This window comes from Varanus komodoensis, unplaced genomic scaffold, assembly GCF_004798865.1.
Source record: "Varanus komodoensis strain SLA01 unplaced genomic scaffold, ASM479886v1 scaffold32, whole genome shotgun sequence".
In the NCBI taxonomy this organism is placed as follows: Eukaryota; Metazoa; Chordata; class Lepidosauria; order Squamata; family Varanidae; genus Varanus; species Varanus komodoensis.
The window spans coordinates 1,637,668-1,659,335 of NW_025335798.1; the positions used below are offsets into that span (position 1 = coordinate 1,637,668).

Below are 21,668 nucleotides of genomic sequence, written 5' to 3' on the forward strand. Positions count from 1 at the left end.
AAAGCTTTTTTTCATTTACTTGCGCAGCCGCAGCCCGGCAGCGTTTGGCACATATACAAAAGAAGAAAGGGAGGGGGAAGAAGAGACAAAACAAAGAAAAGCCATAGTGCAAGGTTCCTGTGGTGACAAACAGTGACGGTTGGGGACAGAAACATGCAGTTTCTCCGTGGAGGAGAGGCCTTGTTGAACTGTGCTGGATCCTTTCCTGCCCTCATCTAGAAACAGAAGGCTGGCCATTCCCCTGCTCCCCATTATTGGCTCCATCAAAGGTAAAGATGCCAAGAGACTTGCAGCCCCACAAAAATTCACAGTAGACAAAAGTAAATGTGGATGCTGCTAACCCCCTTTCTGCCCAACTCTGTGAGAACAGGGAGATAAAAAGGGGTGAAGCCACGTATGGGGCTGAAGGGGAAGAGAAGAGGACAGCACTCTTTTCTCTAGCCATCCTTCTGATGGGCTTTCTGGGTCCAGCAGAGCTCGTCAAACCCAGCACTGTGTCAATAATAAATTAATACAAATAACTGCAACACGACTATGTACATGGGTATTCCCCCCCGCCATCCCTGCGGCCCCTCAGTAGCCAATCCTCACTCCAGAATGAGGAGCAGGGTGAAGGCACAGGAGGAGGGGGGCTGAAAAAGGCTCATTGCCTGGATACCAGCCGAATGCCTTGCTCCAGCACCACCACGCACGCGCACGCACACTTGCACACTTCAGCCATTACACAGCTCAGCCCAGGTGCCAGCCCCCCACCCCTCCTTGAGTCACCCATTGAAACAGAATGCCAGGCACTGGTATGGGCAAGGGGCCCAGGGCCAAAGGACCCCATTTCCCTGAGCTGGCTACTTCCAGCCAGACTGGAGTGAACCAAGTCAAATCCTACCATCAGTACATAAGGGGCACTTGGGCCCCAAAAGACAGTCGTTGGGGTCAGTTCATGCAAAGACAAACTCCAGGACAAGGACTGAGTCCACGATGTGGCAAGAGCACACAGGAACAGCACCCCACAGTCCCTCCGCATATGGGCCACTCCAGTACCGGTGGGTGGGGAAGGCTTGCCATCCTTCTCATGGTGAGTGGGGGTTGCAAACGATCATCTCTCTCCTTTCTGGCTCCACAAGGCCATGCTCACCTTCCCCCGAGTCCTGCACTCCCAGCCTGGCTGGGTTGCACTCTTTTCAGCCCTTTGCCCCCAGCCGCCTACTCATACTCTTTTCTTGCCCCTTGTGTCAAGGCAGCTTAGTCAGAGCCAGCGTAGCACTGGGGAGAATTCCACACACACTGAGAGATGCTGGACTACATCCAAATGGCCAGACCAGGCCCGTGAATGCCTGCAGAGAGGAACTGTCAGTCCTGATGGAAAAATGAAGGTGCTAAGCTATGTCCACGTAGCCTGACCTGTGCACCCAAGGGAGGCAGAGTCCTTGTGTCCTGCTGGGGAGGTGCTGGGCTATACCCGCATGGCAGGGCCTGAGCCCGTTGTCAGGGGCACAGTGGAGCCACAGTCATAGTCCACGTCGATGGCAGCATGAGCGTTGGCCAGCAGGCTGTTCAGGGATGACCCCGTCTGCCGCTCCCGGAAGCTCTGTATGTAGCTCTGCAAGGAGGAGGAAAATAGACAATGAAGGTGCATTGCTGCCTTCCCTGCTCCATCTTCTAAGCCTTCCCAAAGTGCAGCAATATTGCCCCCTTCCTCCATTCAAGTAGTTGAGAGGCAGCTGTTCTTCCATACAGCACCCTGGACCCAGCACTGGGAAAGGCTAGTATTGCTTCTCTCTTCTCTCGAACTCCTTGCACTCCTGAAAATGACTACCAGAGAGGATGTGGCTTGCCCTGCCTCTACTGTAACAAGGACAGACCAGGACAACCAAGGCCTACGTCACACTTAGGTGGCAAGAGTATTCCTGGATGCTCCCTTAATATTTGCTAAAGTAGACATATGAAGCGTGAGCAGCAGGTGCACATTCCTAAACACACAGTGGACATGTGCTGGGAAGCCATTCCCAACTGAGATTCCTTGGTGCCTCTCCCTTGACATTTAGGAATGCAGGGCTGCTCTTCCACTTTTTATGTATTTGCTACAACAGGCCAGGGCCAGTGCCAGGGCCAGTGCCTTCATTCCTCCTGCTGTTTTGAACACTGCTCTACTCCTCTACGCATTTGGACTCCTGAATATAAACAGACAATGTATGCTGGGTATCATCAGTGTATAATTTGTCCCAAGCTATTTGTACCTGTGGGTAGCAAGGAAAGAAATTGGCACAGACTTGCTAGGTTTCAAGGGCCATGGGATGGAATAGTTATACACATTTCCTGTCCTTTGAGAAGTACTGTTATGCAAAAAGAAGGCCAGTGTATTTCTCCTACCCTAATTAGCAAGGTTCTGTAAAGATCATGCAGCACTGCTGGTAGTAAGCAGAACTTTTACAGAGCTAAGGAAAAAGGTTAGAGTCATGCTTCTGGCTCCCATCTGAAACTGCCAAATAAGGGATAAGGACACAATTTTGACTTAAATTTCTCTATCCATCTCCTCCATATTTGTGATGCTATGTTTTGGTGGATACCTTGTGCATGGAAACTGCAGTTGGTACTTAGACTACACTGTCTCTTTGTCCTATCTCTATGGGAAATCCATACAGACAGTCTATGGTGGGTGTAGGAAGCAGTGGCTTGGAGGTGGTAGACACTTCCATCCTAAACAGGTGGAATGAATGAATGAATGAATGAATGAATGAATGAGGGGAGCATTAGGTATAGGGCCAATTCTCAAGAACAAAATGCTTTGTTGATTAACTAAAAAAGAGGGTGACTGGAACCATAGAAATAACAGGCTTGCCAAGTGGAAAATAATGGGCAGCAAGTTGACTTCCCTAAGCAGTCTGTCCCACCTTTGCTGCTAAACAGCTGAATTATTTGCAATCCAGCTGGGATTCTCTTATCCCATCACCCTACCCCTGTGCAGGAGGGTACTGGCATTCACTCACTGGGGAGAGCACATCTCCATCAAATCGGCGCACAGGGTTAGGCTTGCGACGGTAGGCAGGCTCTGGTGGGTGGGCCTTGTGCTGCAGATGGGGGTGAGGATGTGGCCGCTTCTTCTTCTTCTTCTCCTTGCGCTCTTCTCGTTGCTTGATCCTCATCAGCTGGACACGGCGTTGCTGCCGACTGATAATCACTGTAGAGGGAAGGAAGTGGGAAGGTGAGGTGAGAAATCCAGCATGGCAAATAGGCAAGCAGATGCTGCCTTTGGCCTACCTTATTCTGGGAAGAAATGGAGACCAGAAATAAGTTGAGATCCCCAGCCCCCAAATCAGGTAAGTTCATGGTTGGCGGGGCCATCATACAGTATTAGATGGGCTGCAGAATGCATCCATATGTCCAGAGTGCATGGTTCTCAGTAATTTTCAGTCCAGGAAGCAGTCCTTTAGATCAGTAGGTGCTGGGCATTGGACCCAATGGACTTCTCCTTTTTTCTGCATCTCAGACTGGCAAGCACTCAAACATGTCCATTCAAAAACATTCACTACCTCAGGAAATGGCCTCCTCTCGCTACAGCAAGAGACTCAGCATGCCTAAACAAGCTCTCTTCTCACCATATAAGGTATCCCCAACTAAACAGCCTTGTACTGCTGCTGGGAAACATGTGTGAAGCCTTGAAAAATCAATTTGTTGTTGAGGGAGAAAAGGTTCTGGGATGGAGATTTGCAATGAGTAAATGGGTGGACAACAGCATCCACCCCCTGCCACTTTTCTGCTATTAATTCAACCTCCCAAAGTGGATTTTAAAACACACCCAGGAGATGAAAGATTGAAATTAAACCTGTTTGCATGTAACATGTAGTTTAGACCTTAGAGATAAGAGACTGCACTGAATGGACCCTCCATGTGTTTGAGCTCACAGCATTAATTAATTACTGCAGTTAATCAGCTAAACCTCACTCTCATTAACATTTGTTCTCAATTATAAAATTTGTGTGCCTGCTCCCTCTGAAACATTTGAGAGAAAAGCTTAGGGTATAATTCTATTAATTGTAGCCTCACCACTTGGAAGCCCCCAAACTTGGAAGCTTCCCAGGTTCCTTTGCCCTGGTGAACTGAGGCCAGGAGGGTAAGAGGAATGGCAGAGCTGATGTTTGCCTCCCTGTCTTATGATCGCCTGTATTTTTACCAGATGAGCTTTACAGTCTGCCTAGTGGGGGCACTTGAGGCTCAGGCCACTCCGGCCTTTTCTCTGCCCATCGGAATACACCCTTTCCTTAAGTTCTGAAGTTGCCCTTCTAATCCTGGAGAGGCAACTGGTGAAGTTCTCTTTGCATTAGCTATGAGAGGGAGGGGCCTGGCATTGGCTCTCTCCCATCTCCAACACTGGAGTTGTCTCTGACTTTGGAGGGGTTTTACGAGCCACCCTGTGGACCTGGAATGCTCTCCCAGGGACCTTAGGATTGCTCTCTTAAAGATGATAATGATAGCTGGTACAAACTTCACCTTTCAGGGTGAAATCAGTTTATTTTAACAATAAAAACATAGATAAACTGAAGCTAGTGCTGTTCAGTTGAAATTAATGTGGCCGTATCTTTTAAAGATGGATTTTAACAATACTGATGTTCTTCAAGCTGTGTCTTTGTTAAAGCATGTTGGTTCAGTTGTGTTACTATAGGAGAATTTCATACTTATAAAGTTGTTTCAGAAGAAAATATTAAACATAACTTTCTAAAAAGAATGTTTACTGCTGCTTATTAAATTACAAGTTATCACACATTTACAAAAAGTTATCATTTTCATTCAAGATCCTCTAAAGGCAACTTCATTCCAGTTTTGCAAAAATAATGTAATTAGTTGGTTGGTTGCTTAATCATCTGACTTTAAAAAAATAAACAGATCAAAAGACTATGAATTCTTGCATTCTTATGGACCCAGGCAAACCTCTGCAGATTCATCAGTTCTAAACTGTATTTATCTTAGTAGGAGGTAAAAAAATATGTAAAAGAGCCGCCCTATGTAAAATTACCATAGGAGACCTGCGCAGTACCTTTGCAGCAAGCTGCTATTAAATTTATTTATTAGATTTATAACCTGTCCTTTTCTTTTTAAAGAACTCAAAGTAGCTTACAGCATTCTCTGCCTACTGCTCTCAATCTTATCCCCACAACAACCCTGTGAGGTAGGTTAGGCTGAGCATCTGTGATTGACCCAAAGTCACCCAGTTGGCCCCATGGCTGAGCAGGAACTAGAATCCAGATCTTCTGGGTCCCAGTCCTGTGCTCTTAACCACTACACCACACTGGCTTTCCAGCCATAGTTATAGCAGTTGGTAGAAAAATTGAAAGGCAACCCTGATTTGGGCATGTCCACATGTGTTTGTTACTTTCAGAAGGCCCTGGTCATGTGCAGTATCCACTGGGGTTCTTGCCTCTGTGGGTTCTCAGTGCACCACAACTACCCTCTGTAAGCAGTGCCTGCTGCTTATGCAAGGGAAATTTAGCACTTCCAGGGGCAACCTGAAAGAAGCAGAAACACTTCTGGAAGGAAGCAGATCAAAGGAACTTGCATAAGGCAGTTCTACAGACCTGCCTCCTCCAGAAATGAATGTTTCCACTTCTTTCAAGTCTTCTTCTGGGTAGTGCTAAATCTTCCTTGTATACTCAGTGGGCTTCACTAGTGGTTAAGAGTATGGGACTGGGACACATAATCTAGTCCCCATAATGCTCAGAGTGACTTTGCAGAGTCACAGACTCTCAACCCAATTGACCTCATTGGGTTGTTGTGAGGATAAGACTGAACGGGGAAGGGGGAGAATTATGCAAGCTGCCTTTAGTTTGTTGAAAGGAAAAAAGGTGCCAAGCAAGGAAATAAATAAGACTTAGCAGGGCCTCACACTTGCAGAAGGGAATTGGCAGGATGGAGAGTCATCAGCAGACGATAAATATCCCACTGGATACTGCTCCATGCCACCAATTGCGATAATAAAATGGAAATGTCATCTCAGTTGTTCACATGCACAGCAATGACTGGTAGAAAGCCCTGTCCGTGCCATATGCTAAATTTGTGTGGTGCCAGGATGATGAGCACCTCCCTCTGTTAGACCTATTGCACATCCCAGGCCCCATTTGAAACTGACAAATAGATGACATCCTAAATGTGCCACTGCTAATATCGCTCAACCCAAGGGATGCCAGTTCTTGTGCTAATGAGATTCCTCTCAGTGACATGGATTTAGGGGAGTAAGTTAAAGTTTAATATAATTTCCAGACAGGTAACCGGATTATACGCAGCAAAAGGGCAAGTTGGGAATGAGGCTCCTCCTATCGGGCTGTCCACTTGCCCACCTTCAGCCCCCTTATCAGCCTGGCAGTACCATACTCACCTTCGGTGTGTGAGTATCCCTCAGCTGTGACTTTCCACTGCACTAGGACACCCAACAAAGCCAAGACGGGCCAAGTACCGAGAATGACCCAGCTGTACCAGCAGATGGGCTGGGCAGGTGCCACCTTCACTCGCTCATAAACATACTGCAGCAGCAGGAAGAGCTCAACGAAGTAGTCAGCTGTGGCAGTCATGACGGCGCTGCCAAAGACAGCAGTGGAGAGCGTGGTGAAGAGGCGCTGCCACTGCAAGGTCAGCACAGCACACAGCATGCCCACGCCCAGCAGCAAGCCAATGGGGATCCAAACAGTAGGCGGGTGGTAGAACTGCTCCATCACCACCAGGGCAGCCACAGCCAGCAGGAGCCCTAGCAGCAGCCCGACCATGAAGAGCCCGACGCTGCGCACCAGCATGGTGACTAGCCCACACAGCACCCCGATGCCCAGCCCAATGCCCACAGAGGCCTCCACGCTCAGCTGAGTGTCCAACACCCGCTCCTTGTAGCACAGCATGAAGATGATCACCGAGCCAAACATCAGCCCTGTCAGGAACATCACTGCCTTAAAGCACCGGTACCCTGAGGAAACAAGGGAGCAGATGTTACTACTACTTGGGGATGTGGTGAAGGACACAGGGTAGGTTAATCATCTGTTACTCTAGTGGGAAAAAGCATTCCAATTATCTGGGCCATACACACTGAGAAATTCTACTCTCACGTTACAAAGAAATATCTAGTGGAGAATGGGAAGTCCTAACACCAGGAGTACATTAGCTGAGCACTTCCTGCACTCCGTACAGCACTGGTGCCCTTCAGGTGCCGACTCCTATTGCCCCACCAGTATGGCTAATGGTCAGGAATGCTGAGAGTTGTAGTGCAAAACATTTGGAGGGCATCGAGTTGAAGAACTCGATGCACAGAAGCCGGCTGATCTTTTCTCACGGGACTTTGCACAGCAACCCAGCCATGCTTTTTGCTGTGCTTGGGAATGTATTTCAATGGGATATCACCAAGAGAATTTCATGAGCATGTGTTCCATTGTGTTGCTGCTGCAGACGCACAATCACAGCTCCTATAGAATGGAAACTGAGATTTTCTTTTTACAATCCCAGGTTGCTGTGAATCCACTATTGCTCTGGCATGAAATGCCTGATCTCTCTCACTGCCACCCAGGCATGTGCCATCCCTTGCTTGGCTGCTTGGTGCAACTGGAACTCAGAAGCTCCTAGGCAGCACATTACACTTAACAGTCTAGGAATGAGATACTCTTGGGTTGTTTAGATGCTCCGATAGCATATTGCTTGTTCTGTGCAAACCAGGCCACAGTGAGGCATGCCTGGCTAGGTGTGGAATGGCCTCCATGCAAATGGTACCGGCATGGAGATCATCTATCCCCTCTAGTCTCCATGCCATACCCTCAACTGCCCTCTGGACACCTAGAATGGCTTGAGACAGCCCTCCCCACACCTGCTCACCAAAGAAGCAGTAGATGATCCCGAAGAGGCAGCACATGGCACACACCACCGAGGGCACCACTTGGTAGCGCCGCTCAATCTCCTGCTCACAACTATGGGTTCGATCTTGGCCTGGGGCATGCGGCAGCAGTGGAAAACGCAGGGTCTGTACAGTAGACGTCATGGCTCTTCAAGGTCTTTGGAGGTCAGGCTCCCCACTCCCTCCCCATGGCCTGTGGGGAATGCTGCCTCATAGTACAGTTTCCATCTGTTGGGAAGAGACAGGATATGAAAGGTCAAGCTCCAGGTTCTTGGAGGTCTGACAGGTGGCCAAGCAGCCCATGAACTGCACAGACTTCCCTGAATCAAAATGACATAATCTTCACAGAAAGAATCAGCAGGACTTAAGGCATATCACTCTCTTTCTTGACTCATTGCAAGTCTGTTCCACCGAGACATTCCACAACGACTCCCCTTTTTTGTGGAGGCTGGAAGAGGCAACTAACAAGGATCACAAATGTAACAAGCTCAGAGATGGAACACCCACCAAATTCTTGGGCCAGAGCCAAGTCCAAACAGACATTAACAGCAGACAGAAGCAGCTTTCTGAATTGTTAGCGATATGTGAAAGGGGCAGAATAAACCAGCCAGCGCTCAACTAGGGTCTCTAGCCACAGCTATTCCTTCAGGGTTCCCTGGGATTCCACTGGTCTTTCTCCATCTTGGACACGTATTATAGCTTCTCAGAAAGTCATCCCAGCCTGACAGGAAGCTCTACAGCAAGTTCCATGATGGAGAGTGGGCTCAGAGAAATCCTAGCAGAGAGCCGAATGGGGATGGGATGACAACTTTCCCCCAAAAAAGAGGCTATAAAGAGAATCGCCACCGCATGGTCTCCATGGTAACTGAGGGAAGAACAGATGATACTTTTAACAACATACATGCACCCCCCCATCCATCCCCCAGTTTTTAGCTCAAAGAACCAGTGGGGTAGGGGAGTGAGTCACCAAAGGGGGATGTAGCAGTTTGGAAAAGCATCTGTCAGAGACCAAGTTTCATTAACCCTATAAGTGTACGTCTGAATACCTGAGTCCAGCCACCAGGACTGGCAAGCTAGTTGGGGCAGCCATTAATAACAGCAGCAAAGGCAGGCCAGAGCCTCTGGTTCCTCTTTGGCTTTCCCTTCCTCATTTTCTTAGCTCTGCTGGCCCAAAGGCTGGGAGGCACAACAGTGTTGTTAGCTCTTCCCTCTTCTTATAATGAGCAGATAAAGCCAAGATACAAGCCTGTTTATTCTTCCTCTCCTTTCTAACTGATATGAGCCACTCTAAATCAGTTCAAAATACAGTTAAATGAGCAAACAAACAATACAAGATCAAGCAGCAGGCAAGCCCTTCCCACTCCTCCTGTAGCTTGCAAGTGAAACACTGAACTGATTCATCTAGGGCTGTAGGGGCACCTCTGAAACCCACACCCAGAAGCTAGGAGCTTTGCACTTACTGCAGTTACCTTTCACACCCACCCCTTGTCACAGAGGATTCCTTTTTGCAGGGTTGGGCTCAGTCACTGGCACGGGGAAATGGGGTGAAGGATGGTAAGAGCTGGGAGGAAGGTGCAGCCAGAGGGAGACTTGCCCCCCCCCCCCGACACCCGTTTGCAGCCCTTCTCTCTTCCCTTTCTCATTTTCTTCCTTCACCTCTCCCCCTATATACTGCCAATGAGCATCACTATTGAAAGCATGCCATCTGCTGATTGGACAACTCTCTGTTGCTAAGGGAGGCAAAGCATTTTCCCATTGGCTGCCGAGAAATGACCAAACGGTGGCGGCCTTCTTCTCGGCTACATCTTTTTCGCTTTGTTTCAACAACTCGACTCTCTTCCAGCGATGTCCCCCCCTCCTTGCCCACTCTTGCTCTTTGGCTGAACAGAAACAATTCTCCATACCTGCTTGCTTTTCCTCCATCTTAAACTCATCTTTAGGTTCATCTTAAATCACCCACCAAGTCCTTTTATTCCATACCTATGCCTTTCCAACTGGCAAGGCCCTTCAAACATGCCCAGGAAACTTCGCTTTACTACTGACCAGAATGAAAAGACCATCCTGAAACAAATGGAAAGGTCTGCCACTTAGGGTGTTTCCGGATGAGGCTTTTGACCTCATTCTGTGAAATTTGCAGGGAATCCAGTTGTCTTCTGCTTGTGTTTCTTTACCCTTCCTTTTCTTGAGCACAAAGGATGCTTCCAGATGGAAAGCATCTAGTGATACTGAGTAAAAGGCAATGTACAACTATTCTGTCTTCTGTAATTTTTTAAGGAACTCTAAACGGTTTTTTATAGTCAGAGAAGTCTGAAGTAGAGGTTGGAAAATTTGAGATGCTTATGAGTAGAAGACAGCATCATCTGGGACCCCATCCCATTCTGTGAAAGCTGCAAGGCAGTAGTACAAAACAAGACCCAGAAAAATTGCTAAGGAGAAAAATATGGAAGAGCTGCACAAGGTCTTCTAATTTATACAGCTAGGAGCCCTCGGTTGTCTTCCAGGAGTCCCAGTCTTGGAGCCTTGATCACAGTTAGTAAGAAATGTGGTAAAATGCTCCAGATAAAGGCGACATCAGCTTAACTCTTTTCTTATGAAAAGAAAGACCCAAGTTTTTAAACAGACATTAGGATAAAAAAAAAAAACAGCCCCACTCTTGGAGGTGTGCAAGTAAATGTTCTAGATATACAGGTACATAAAAAGCACCAGATGTCAAGAATTTATTCTTGTTATACTACATTCATAATATAATATTGTTGTTATTATATTGCTTCTCTTGTGAGGATCCCAAGGTGGCGTACATAGTCCTCCTCCACTCTATTTTATCCCCACAACAGCCCTGTGAGGTAGGTTAGGCTGAGAGTGAGTGGCTGGTCCAAAGTCACCCAAGTAGGGACCAGAACCTGGATCTTCCAGTTCTCCAGTCCAACACTCTAACCACCATATCACACCCTCTGCTATAAAATACACAGAAAAGTATCTTAAAGTTCTTATGTCACATGAAGTCAAAGCAGTCCACTCTATAGGAAAGAACTTAGTTCAAGTGTTAACCATACATAATGTAGTGTGTATGATGCAACATATGATCAGCCATTTATTCATTGACTGGAAACTGACCGTGATGTACATGTAGCTACTTGACAGGCTGATCATCTATAATATCCTACCAAACAGTGAATAGCATTTTATTCCCTATCCACCCCCAATCAGAAATCAAGGGAAGTCTCCTCAGCACCTGGCATGAATTTACAGACTGCTTTACCATAACATTCTTATTCACCCTCTGTAACATCACTATCTAGGTTACATGCCCTCATGACCAGCAAATCAATGAATCATGCCAAACAGTGTTCACTCAGCTGGGTCAAGGGTCATAATAGCAGCATACCCTTCACAGAAAAGATATCAAAGAGACAGAAATTAAGACAGACTCTTAACACATACAGAGACAGTATCCACACATGGGAAGCTGAAACAGAGAAGCACAATGTTCATTCTGTACCTCAAAAGAAACAGAAAGATGGCTACTCTTACTGACTGAAAAAGGCATGCCTATGCTCTGCTGTTCCAAATACAGTCACCTCCAAGAAGCACCACCAAATTACCAGGAACCATAGATAATTTGACATAAACAATGGATCTGAAGCAGGTGATCCAGACATCTTGAGTAGATTGACATCCACATCATGTCTGAATACTATGCAGGCAGATGCATCATGAAAAGACATATCTCCAAATACAGTTAAAAGGATAAGAGTGGCTCTACTGGATCAGTCCCTCAATTTCAGCGCCCATTTTGTGCAGGGGCCAAGCAGTTGCCTCTGACTATGTGAAGCCCACAAGCAGGATAAGGCAATCCCCCTGTCCTGTTGTCTGTCTTTAAGAGTTTCCTATTCAGAGGTATCCTGCCTCTGAAGTTGGAGATTGGTTTGGGAAAACTGCGACCATACAAGTTCCAGAGAGAAAGTGCTACTAAAACACAAAGCAATACTGAGGTTATGTTTTCTTGGAATATGCAAGATGGAGTTACACAAAACTCCTCATATCTGTAGCTTGGAAGTTTACATAGCAGGAGCTGGTGAAACTCAAAAAACTTCTACATGCTTCAATTAAGACATAGGGCCAATAAAAACAAAGCATCTCACCTAGTTTATATTTCTGAAAAGCACACAAATGTACCAACACAAGCAAACTGTCATACTCTTATTCCATAATAGCAACATTTGGCATCACATACACAATTATCTGCCAAAATCAGTTCAAACCAAAATGTGCAAAATCCTGCCCCAAACTAGTCAATCTCCAGCAGCTTTTGTGGCATTGCTTTTCTAGCTCTTCCTCCACCCTGCCAGCTTTTCTAATCTTCCTGTTTGCACGTGGCCCCATTGCCTAGAGAAGAGGAAAGGCCAGTGCAGTTCACAGCAGGCTAAAACTGGGCCCAACATTGCCTCTGGGACAACCATAAATACCTGCTTTGTAAGGAAGTGCTTTTGATGTGTACTTCATGTGTGTGCATCAGAGCAAATAAGATTCTTCTTTGGTAGACATTAGGTACGGCAGTCTGCATCCCTGATCCTCTTCTCTGGGAGCAGGGAAACTTATACCTTGATGCTTGTTAGCATTTAACATATTTGAGCCCTCTCCAGAGGCAGCTGGAGGGAGATGCATGACTGACTAGGCCTGCTGTGGGTTCTAGGCCAGCCAACTGGGCTCCATTCCAGGAATTGCCTGAGCCCTGGCTAATCCTCTTCCATGGTGATTGAGGGCTAAAGTTCCCACTTTCCCACAGGATTCTTTTCTGTGCTATATTCACCCAAGCAAACTCTGCAGCTACAAATAGAGCAGTGAAGCTGACCTTTTCATACAAAGTAGTAGGTGATTCCACAAGGGGAAAGACTTTCTTTATGCTACTTCCTGGTAGGCTGTGGGAGCACGATTACAGTAGTTGAGGAAACCAGGCCAACTCTCAAAGAAGTTGTGCCCAGTACTTTACTCCTAGCTTCTCTTAACAAAGGGATTTATAGGAAGGGGTTGCTATAGTGCAGTTTAGGTTCTGAAGGTCAGGATTCAGGAAAGGCAGGCAAGGTTATCCTGACAGAATCCACTGTAAAGGGCGTGTGAGAGCACGTAATAGAATGTCACATGGTAGGAGTAGGATAAGGAAAGCTGCACAAACAGTGGTTGGATTTGGCTTCTCCTGACAGAGCTTGTTGCTTCAGGGGACAAAATTGTGGTGCCAAGCTATTCACACATTAGGAATAGTGCCAGGACACACACTGTTATCCTAGCAAACTTTTTCTGAGGACTAGAGTTAGGCACACCTGCTGATAAGATCTGTTTATGTGGAGGGGAATCCTTGGTTCCTTATCCTCTCCTTGCCTCTGGGATTACTGTGACAGCTTGTTGAAAAGCTGCTCATGAAAGAATCCTATTAACCTGGGAGCAACCCAGGGGAGTGGTAGTTTGGGGAGCGAATGCATCATGGGGTCCCTGTCTGCCAGATGCTTCTCTGCAAGCAAGGAGAAGGCCCTGGGGCGCAGCATCACACTCTACAGAAATATTGTGCAGTCTTTCCGGGAGGCAGCAAGGAGACACCTGATTTTCATTTTATGGGGAGCGGATGGGGTTGGACAATTATAAAAACTGGTTTGCATGGGAAGGCACTGGAATCAACCCACCTGGTACAAAATATCAATGCTCAGGGACTGACTGTAATGGCTACACATATTACACAGAGCCGGTGGCCCCAGCCTGCATCTGCCCCTGTCACGCTGAGTTTTTATCTTCAGACAGTGCCTAGCTCAGACTCTTCTTCTCTCCCTTCCTGTCAATGGCTGATTGCAGAGGCCTGGCATGGAATGCCTGTTTTGCACTTGTAACTAATGAGTCCAAAGGGCATCATTCATAAGGAGCAGATTCCAAAGAGGAAGAAACTTCACGGAAGTCTGGCTTAATTACTGGAATACAAGTACCTATCTGATACTGCCCTGGTTTGGGCAAATCTCACCCTGGTACTCGCCACCCCTCCTCACAACTGCCATGCTCCACATAACACCCAACTTACTGCAGCCTGGTTAATTATGACATATCGTGTTTCAGAGCAAGACATAAAACTTGCCTATCCAAGCCTAGGTTTGCAGGCACTCACAGAAAAAGGGATTTGAAAAGGTCGGGTATGCTGAACTGCTCTCCCTGAATAGCCACAAACCAAATAGGGGACTGTGCAAACCCTTATGCTGATTGCGATTAATCCACGTGGACTAGCAGAATTAGAACAGGGGATGCTGCAAAGATAGCACCAAACTGCTGCAACAATACCAATCTCAGGAATGTGGGCACTTCCTTGAAGCAACTAACTGCCTTGTAGCACCTTAAGACTAACAAATGTTTTAAGGCACAAGCTTTCATCTCACTTCATCAGAAACATCAAGGGGGAGGGAAGTGGTGTAAACAGTGAGGTCAGTGAGAACTGAAATGTAGAAAGCACAGTGACGAGTACTTCCTGCTTGGCAGTATGAGGGCTGGAATTGATTAGCATCCCTTTTGCAATGCCTACAAAGAAGGCCATCTGATTTGCCAAGTTTGTGACATCTTCAGTCTATCTGCGGCTATTCATCCCTTTCCCGTCCTCTCTCCATCCACAGTGTCCCAGTCAGGTCTCAACATGTCCCTCACTTTTCCACTACTGCCCTGTCCTGGCGTGCATTTGCTCTGCTAACACATGCCTGGCTTTGCCCGCCTGCTTCATCCACTTGTTATCAGTTTGTTCTTCCTGTCATTAGAGCAAGCCAGACCATGTTGCATCCTTGTTTGGGACTGACAGCAGATCACAAAAAGGAAGCTGTGCGGTTGCTAGGATACCGAGCTGCAAAGACTTCTGGGGAACCCGCTAGGCTCCCTTTGTTTGGGATGTGGGGATCCTCAGGGATCCTCGACTTGTCGACCTATAAAGGCTGAGGAAGTGCTCAGTGGGCTACCAATACAATATTCTGGCTGCTTTTCTTTTTGGCCACCTAATGAAAGATTTGGGTTGTTTTGGCTGCCTTCTTTTAAAGCTCATCCTTTGTTTACACATGTTTATGCTAATTAATATCTGGAAACAGATAGTGGGCAGGGCTTTTGTTTTCCTCCCTGAGGGGGCATCACATGTGTAAGGAATACAAGCCGGAGAGTGCGGGGGCTTTAAGCAGACACCCTTTTTATTCCCTATGGAGCCAGCTTTCCAGCAGCTGTGGGGCAGACAGGCTGGGGAGTCGGGGTGGACAGACAGACCCTGAGACTGCGTGAAGGGGCTCTGTGGCCCGCGGCAGCAGCAAGCTGGACGGAAGAAGAGCCGTGTGTGTACAGGACAATCTGGAATCCCCCCTCCCTCGCCGCTCTATCCATCCCGGGCTAGGCTTTCCTTCCTATGGTGGTTGCTGCCGGGGGGCGGACTGGGGGGGCGAATCCGACTCTGTTGTGATGGAGGCCTAAATGCAGCGAGCCCCACTGCCACCCAACTTCTTTTCATTGACTGAGCTCCAAGCACCAGCTGTCTCCGGGCAAGAAAGTAGCGGAAGAAAGAGACAAGCGTGCCTATGCGGCGCTTTCCCGGCACCCGCGCTCCCGATGCTTTGTGCTGCCCTCGGTGCCCATAGCTCCCCCTCTCCACCGCCCTCCCCGTGCGCACTCCTCCGATATCGGGCACTTCTCCGCTTAGCCCGGCAGCCGCACGGCCGTCTCCCTCCGCTCCTCCGGCAAGGGGCGCTGCAAGACTCACCGCCGCACACACGCGCGCACACACGCAGCCACCTTCTCCGCTCCCTCCCGCCTCCCCGCGCCGGTGCCCCTACCTGCTCGGCCGAGCTCCGGACCCGGACCGCTGGAGCCTGCCCGGCCGCCCGCGCGCCCGTCCGGCTCGGCCCGGTGCTGAGGGACAGCTCCGCGTGACGTCACCGCGCCGTTCCCCCCCCTCCCCCGCCGCCGCCTCTGCTCCTCCTCGCGCGCCCTCGCGAGACGCGGCCAAGAAAGGCGGGCTGAGGGGCTGGAGCCGGGCGCGCGCCCGGACCGCGATCGGGCCGCCTTCCCCGCTCCTCCCTCTTCCTGATGTCGCCGCCCGCCCCGCTCCCTCACGTCCCCACGAGCCGCTTCTGGCTTGGAGCGCGCGGCGGGGAAGGCAGGGATGGGATGAACAAAGCCAAAAGCGCTCTGCACACGCACGATGCGCCAGAGCCTCGCGCAGGATTCCCGGCGCCCCTGTTCCCCTTAGGGAGGTCGGGCACGGGTTGCTTCTGGCCCCAGGCTGAGCAATCTTCACGCCGAGTTCCCATGGTTAGTTATGCATCTAACACTACCCGCTTCTAATGCATTGCTTTGGCTGGCTCTTGATTCTGTTGACTGCGTTGTAAAGGCACTGCATTGGCGGCCGCGATATGAGTTCGCGTTGTATAACTACGTTTATTATGCATTGCACCCATCACCTATTCTTGTTACATATTGTATTAGAGAAAACACACACAGTAATGACCCTTAAAGGCTGCTGTTGTTACTATTTTGGCATACAAGTTCGTGGATCACAGCCCACTTCATCAAACTGCATATTAGAGACGACCCATTCCTGCTCCGCCGTCCAGCTGCACTGCATGAGCTGCTTGCATAGTCTAACTCGATTGCAATTGACTTGTGTTCGCACTGCTAGATTCCAGCGTATTGCATTTTCCCGAATTGCTGTAATATTAAATTCCACTGCATTTAGTTTTGCTCCATTTCCAAGCAACTGTGCTCATCACTCATTTCCAAGCAACAGTGCTCATTTCTATACTTTTCATTTAGAAAAGTATGGAAAATGCACCCAATGAAGATTTGGCCCTGGGGTCACGTTTCTGCCAACATGCTGGATTGATTTACTTGTTTAATTTAAGCACACTATCTGTGTCCTCACCTGGGCATCAGGGTTCTAAATTATCCTTTTTAATGTATCTCAGAGCACATGGAATCTTATCTGGGCTACAAAGTAACCATTATAAAGCAGTATTGCACACATGAAATATGGCCCTAGAGAGAACCACTAAAATTTAGTGACTAAATAGTGTGACTCCAGAACACTCTCCCTATTGTAAAATACACATTCCATCTTACCCAAGAAGCATACCAATACATTCAGCATTCCAGCATTCATTCCACTAGATAATGCCATCTGTGGAGGATGGAAGACAGGAGTTTCATCGATGGAGCCCCTGGAAATAACATCTTTAGAACTAAGGGCATTTGGTCATGACAGTAAAAATTCAGGGAGGGCAGTAGAATCCAAAGCCCCAAATTGGAGTATTGTACAAAGATGGCTATAGTGCGCCTTTTCTTTCTAGCAGAGAAGTGGGGAAACTACTTAGTGATGCTTTAAAAGCAGCCCAAGTACATTGGTTTTGAACCTAATTTCAGTTCTAACTGAATGGGTAATTTCAACTCAGAATCTCAAAATATGGTCCAAGGCATGTAATAAAATAACTTTGCAAAAGTTAAGCATATTTGTGGCTGCCCAGCATCTGCACAGAAATTCTTATGTACTCCATCTTGGGTTCCATCATGGAAGAAAAGTGGAATAATAAAACTCATATATGTAATGTTGGCATATGCTAGCCTTCTCCAACTTACTGCCCTCCAAATATTTTAGACTTTGATACTCATCAGTCCACACTGGCAAGGGCAATTGCTAGGAATTCTGGGACTTGTAGTTTAAAACATCTAGAGGGCATTAGGCTGACATATGATCATTGGGTGAGGTTAGTAGAGATAATCCTAAAATCAGCAACAAGGTCATGTTCAGTCAGTTACCCTGAATAGCTTGAGATCAAAAGCCTTGCTGCCCATTGATTGTTTTAAAATAAGAATTAACTTCTGTTATGCACCAGCATTTCCAAACATCCCAGGAGAATGAATTTTATAGATAAACTACATTCTCAAATAATTCTGCTGTCAGATTAATTGGATATGATAACAGATGATAGAACAGAGACTTGTTCACATGAGTTTATTGTGATTCTTAGACCTGATCATTCTTCCCATTCTAAACTATCTATAGAAAGAGAGAATGTGCCTGTTGAACTGTCACTGTCATGTCTGGCCTGACCATGAACAAGGAAATTTTGAGTTGCTGCTGCTGTGAAGTACAGGAGCTGCTCCATCTATAGCTATTGGACTGGTTCCTTAGGTGCTGCCATTCACATTTAGCAAGGTGGCTAAGCCTACATACTAAATACCACATTAGTAGCATTTAGATTACAGGGAAGGTGGGAGTTTGGCAGAGAAGCCAAATATTCCTGACCACCTGAGGTCAGCCACTACTCTGGCTTAGGCACATCATCAGATCTGCTCAAGTCTGAATCCCACTTACCATCTGCCAAGCTGTGTGTGACATGAAGAGGAGGAGGAACTGCTGCTGCTCCTGCTGCTGCTCCCACAGCTATCAACTCCCCTCCCACTCTCAGTTCTCAGCAGCTCAGACAGTCCAGATTTGCCTCTGCTGTGCCAGATGATTAACTCTGCCTCACAGATTAAGGAAAACTTAATTGTCTTCATCTTCTTCTTCTTCTTCTACTCTATCATCATCAACATCTGTATTTCTGTACTGCCCAATAGCTGAAGCTGTTTGAACAGTTCATGGCAACACATAAAATACAATAATAAAACTGTTACTGAACTCAGCCAGTCAACAGCTAGGGCAAACCCGGGTGGACCCCAGACCTGAGCCAAAGGAGCCTGAGACGAGACTTAGAGTCAAAATCAGCTTTATTCTAGTGCACTATAGAATAAAGGGAGACAAAAGGGGACATTCAGCCCAAAGCAGTGTCTCAAAAGTTGCACCCCGGCACATGCGTTTTATACCCTAGGTAACCAATTAGGCCACCTAATACACATCTAATACATGGATACATCAATGTATGCACCCCCTCTCATGCTGGAGAAAGAGTCCTTTCTTCTGTCAAGGACCAGACATTTCCCATGTCTATTTCTTATCTGCTCGAGATTCACACAGGCTTGCCATGTTCTTACTCCCTGCACATTTGCAACTTTCATGGCGGCTAGAACCAGTTTCCACTGTCCTTTTGATTACTGTATTTGAGGTCAGGCTAGTGTGTTAGCTGTTAGTTCATTTTGTTAGTTAGTTCATTTTGTTCTTATCTGCCCTCCCTTCTGGGACAGTATAACTGTGGTGTTTTTACTATGTGGCCTTCCTCTGGTCAATTACTTTTGGGGTGTTTTGGGGTGCTGCAATTGGCAACAATACAATAAAAATACAGTAGAGAAAAACATTGTAAAAATACAAAATTTAAAAAAACAAATTTAAAAAGCTACAATAGCTCACTCACATTAAATCATAGGAGCTATTAAACAATTGACAATGTCCCAATATAAACATCAAGCTAATTAAATGTCCTGTCATAGAGGATAGTCATAATCTGGAACTGAAAAGTTATCAAAGTTGGTGTCAGGTCCCAGTGGGGAGCTTGTTCCATAACTGGGGGCCATCACTAAAAAGGCCTTTCTTGTTATCACCAGATAAACCTCTCTTGGAGGTAGAAGTTGCAGCAGGCCTCAAATCTTGATCGTAGTATATGGATAGCTTGTGCTTGGGAAAGGCACTCTGTCAGATACTGTGGTCCAAGCTGCGCAGGGTTTCATAGGTTAAAACAAGCACCTTGAACTGGACTTAGAAGCATATAGACAGCCAATGCATGGAGGCCATAATTGGTGGTATGTGCTCAGACCTTCTGGTCCCATTACCAATTTGGCTGCTGTATTTTACACAAGTTGCAGTTTCTGGTCAGTTTTCCAGGCCAACCTCATGTACAGTATGTTGCAATAATCTAGTTTAGAAATTACCAGAGTGTAGATTACAGAAACCAGGCTATCCCAGGCCAGATAGGGCCATAGCTAGACTACCCACTGAAGCTGGTTAGAAGGTATTTGTGTTGCTGAGACCACCTGGGTCTCAAATGACAAAGATGAATCAAGACAAGTTCATAAGCTACAAATTAATTTCTTCAAGAGAAGCATGACCCTATCCAGAACATGATATCAAGCACAAATATATTCTACCTCTAGAGGTTATGATGTGATTATATAAGACACAAAATTATATATAAGATTTTATATAGATAGATGGAAAGATGGATCTCCTATATACTGACAGCACATGAAACTTTTTTTGATAGTGTCTGCATTTCATAATACTAATTCCCACACAAAGTAGTATTCTTAGCCTATTGCCAGCCTTCACTCGTCCAGTCAATGATGGATGAATGAATGCTCATTCCAATGACTGAGCATCCAACACTTCTTAGTTGTACTGGGACCTGTTGTCTGGGACCAGAAAGCACAGGCAGTTTCAGCTCAGACCAGCATGCACCCTTGAGAAATGTGGCATAAATCTAAATGCTGTAAATACTGAGTAGTACATACATGATAGAAAGGTTTGGGGAAGGTAGAAATAGAAAGCAAAGGAGGAAATACAGAATGTTTTCCAAATGCAGTACTAGTTTTGTAGGACTGGAGAAAAAAACAATTTGACTGAGTATATGCCAGCTTCATATTTTGTTTGGATTTGAATGAAAGTTTAAAATAATATGTTTGGAGGGATGAGGTTAAAAGAGTTCTTTTGAGACAGGCTGTGTCTGTGTGTGCTGATGGTACCTGAATCATTAAAGCCTCTAATTTTCATTTGAAAATGCTTTCAGCTGCCCACAAGCCATCTTTGAATGGATTTGGAGCTATAAGTTCTTCAAAAAGTTTTACAAAACATAAAACAGTATCATTTGGCAATGCATCAATCTCCTATACAAATTTAATGTCCACTTTTCACTGAGCTACATAAAGGAAATAAAACTAACAGGTCTTGTGACATTTTAAAGGCAAACAAAATCAATCAAATACATTTACAATATGGTATGGAACATGAAAAACTAATGGCTTGAGGCTTCTGCCAGTTCTAGTGAAGCTACTGCAAACATGATGCAAATAAATAAGGACATGTGTAATGGCACTTTAAAGACTAAGGACACAATCTTATGCATGCCTTTGGTCCTGCAACTCTGGATTAGTCACCCTCAACTCTGTTACTTGCCCCATATCATAATGCATTTTGAGCCTAAGAACAGTAACATGGCCAGTAATTGGTATGTTTCATTGAACCAACTTGGGTTGGTTTAAGAGTATGTAAAACATTCCAGTTCAAAAAGCTGTAAGACACCCAAAAGCTCGATTCCATCAAGGAATTGTAAATATACACCTGCTCTTTTCTTTTGCAGTAATTTTAAATACACATGTTCTTTTCTTTTACAATTGTATTCAGTGTGGCCTTTCAAGTGGAAAGTAAGTTGAAAGAGGTTAAATTTCAGCAGATCAGACTTAAGTGCATGAAAAAACTCCTGGTGCCTGGAAGTTGTGGTCTTCTTGTATCAATTTGTACCCACATATATATCAATTTGATATACCTATCAATAGGACCCATATTTGATGTCGGATCATAAAGCCACATGAAGGGGTTAAATTCCTGACTCGGTAGAAGAGAAAATAACATTTTAGGCTGCAGAAAGGCATATATGTGAATCTTTTCCTGTATTTAAAACCCCGAAAACTCTCTCTGAGCAAAAAATTAGCACAGCAGGGAGAAAGATTCTAACCCAAGCATCACTCTGCCCAGCTAGTTGTCTACATGCACGTTCTGAACCCGCCGAGTTGGGGCCACGCCCCGGCAACAACTCCGAGGGAAGGGTCACTTCTGAGGCTTGCCTGAAGTGCCTTGGCAACTTGCGCGCCCCAAGTCCTGCCAGACCCCGGT

The 21,668-nt window shown here is 46.4% G+C and overlaps 1 protein-coding gene across 1 annotated transcript; it reads right to left on the minus strand.

Annotated features, from left to right (window-relative positions):
* TMEM198 (transmembrane protein 198) lies at nt 1–15,762 on the minus strand. Its single transcript, XM_044438076.1, has 5 exons — nt 15,685–15,762; nt 7,837–8,083; nt 6,365–6,940; nt 2,985–3,175; nt 1–1,597 (listed from the first exon to the last, which is right to left on the minus strand). Exons 2-5 carry the CDS (start codon nt 7,997–7,999, stop codon nt 1,451–1,453), a joined length of 1,077 nt encoding a protein of 358 aa, XP_044294011.1. The 5' UTR covers nt 8,000–8,083; nt 15,685–15,762; the 3' UTR covers nt 1–1,450.
* Nucleotides 15,763–21,668: the final 5,906 nt, after the last annotated feature.

What these genes read in the sequence shown, in the direction of transcription:
- TMEM198 (XM_044438076.1), bottom strand. Translation starts at nt 7,999, where the DNA reads ATGACGTCTACTGTACAGACCCTGCGTTTTCCACTGCTGCCGCATGCC. An exon ending in GATCATCTACTGCTTCTTTG is followed by an intron (nt 6,941 to 7,836) that starts GTGAGCAGGTGT and finishes TTGTTTCCTCAG; the next exon opens with GGTACCGGTGCTTTAAGGCA. An exon ending in ATGGAGATGTGCTCTCCCCA is followed by an intron (nt 1,598 to 2,984) that starts GTGAGTGAATGC and finishes TCCTCCTTGCAG; the next exon opens with AGCTACATACAGAGCTTCCG.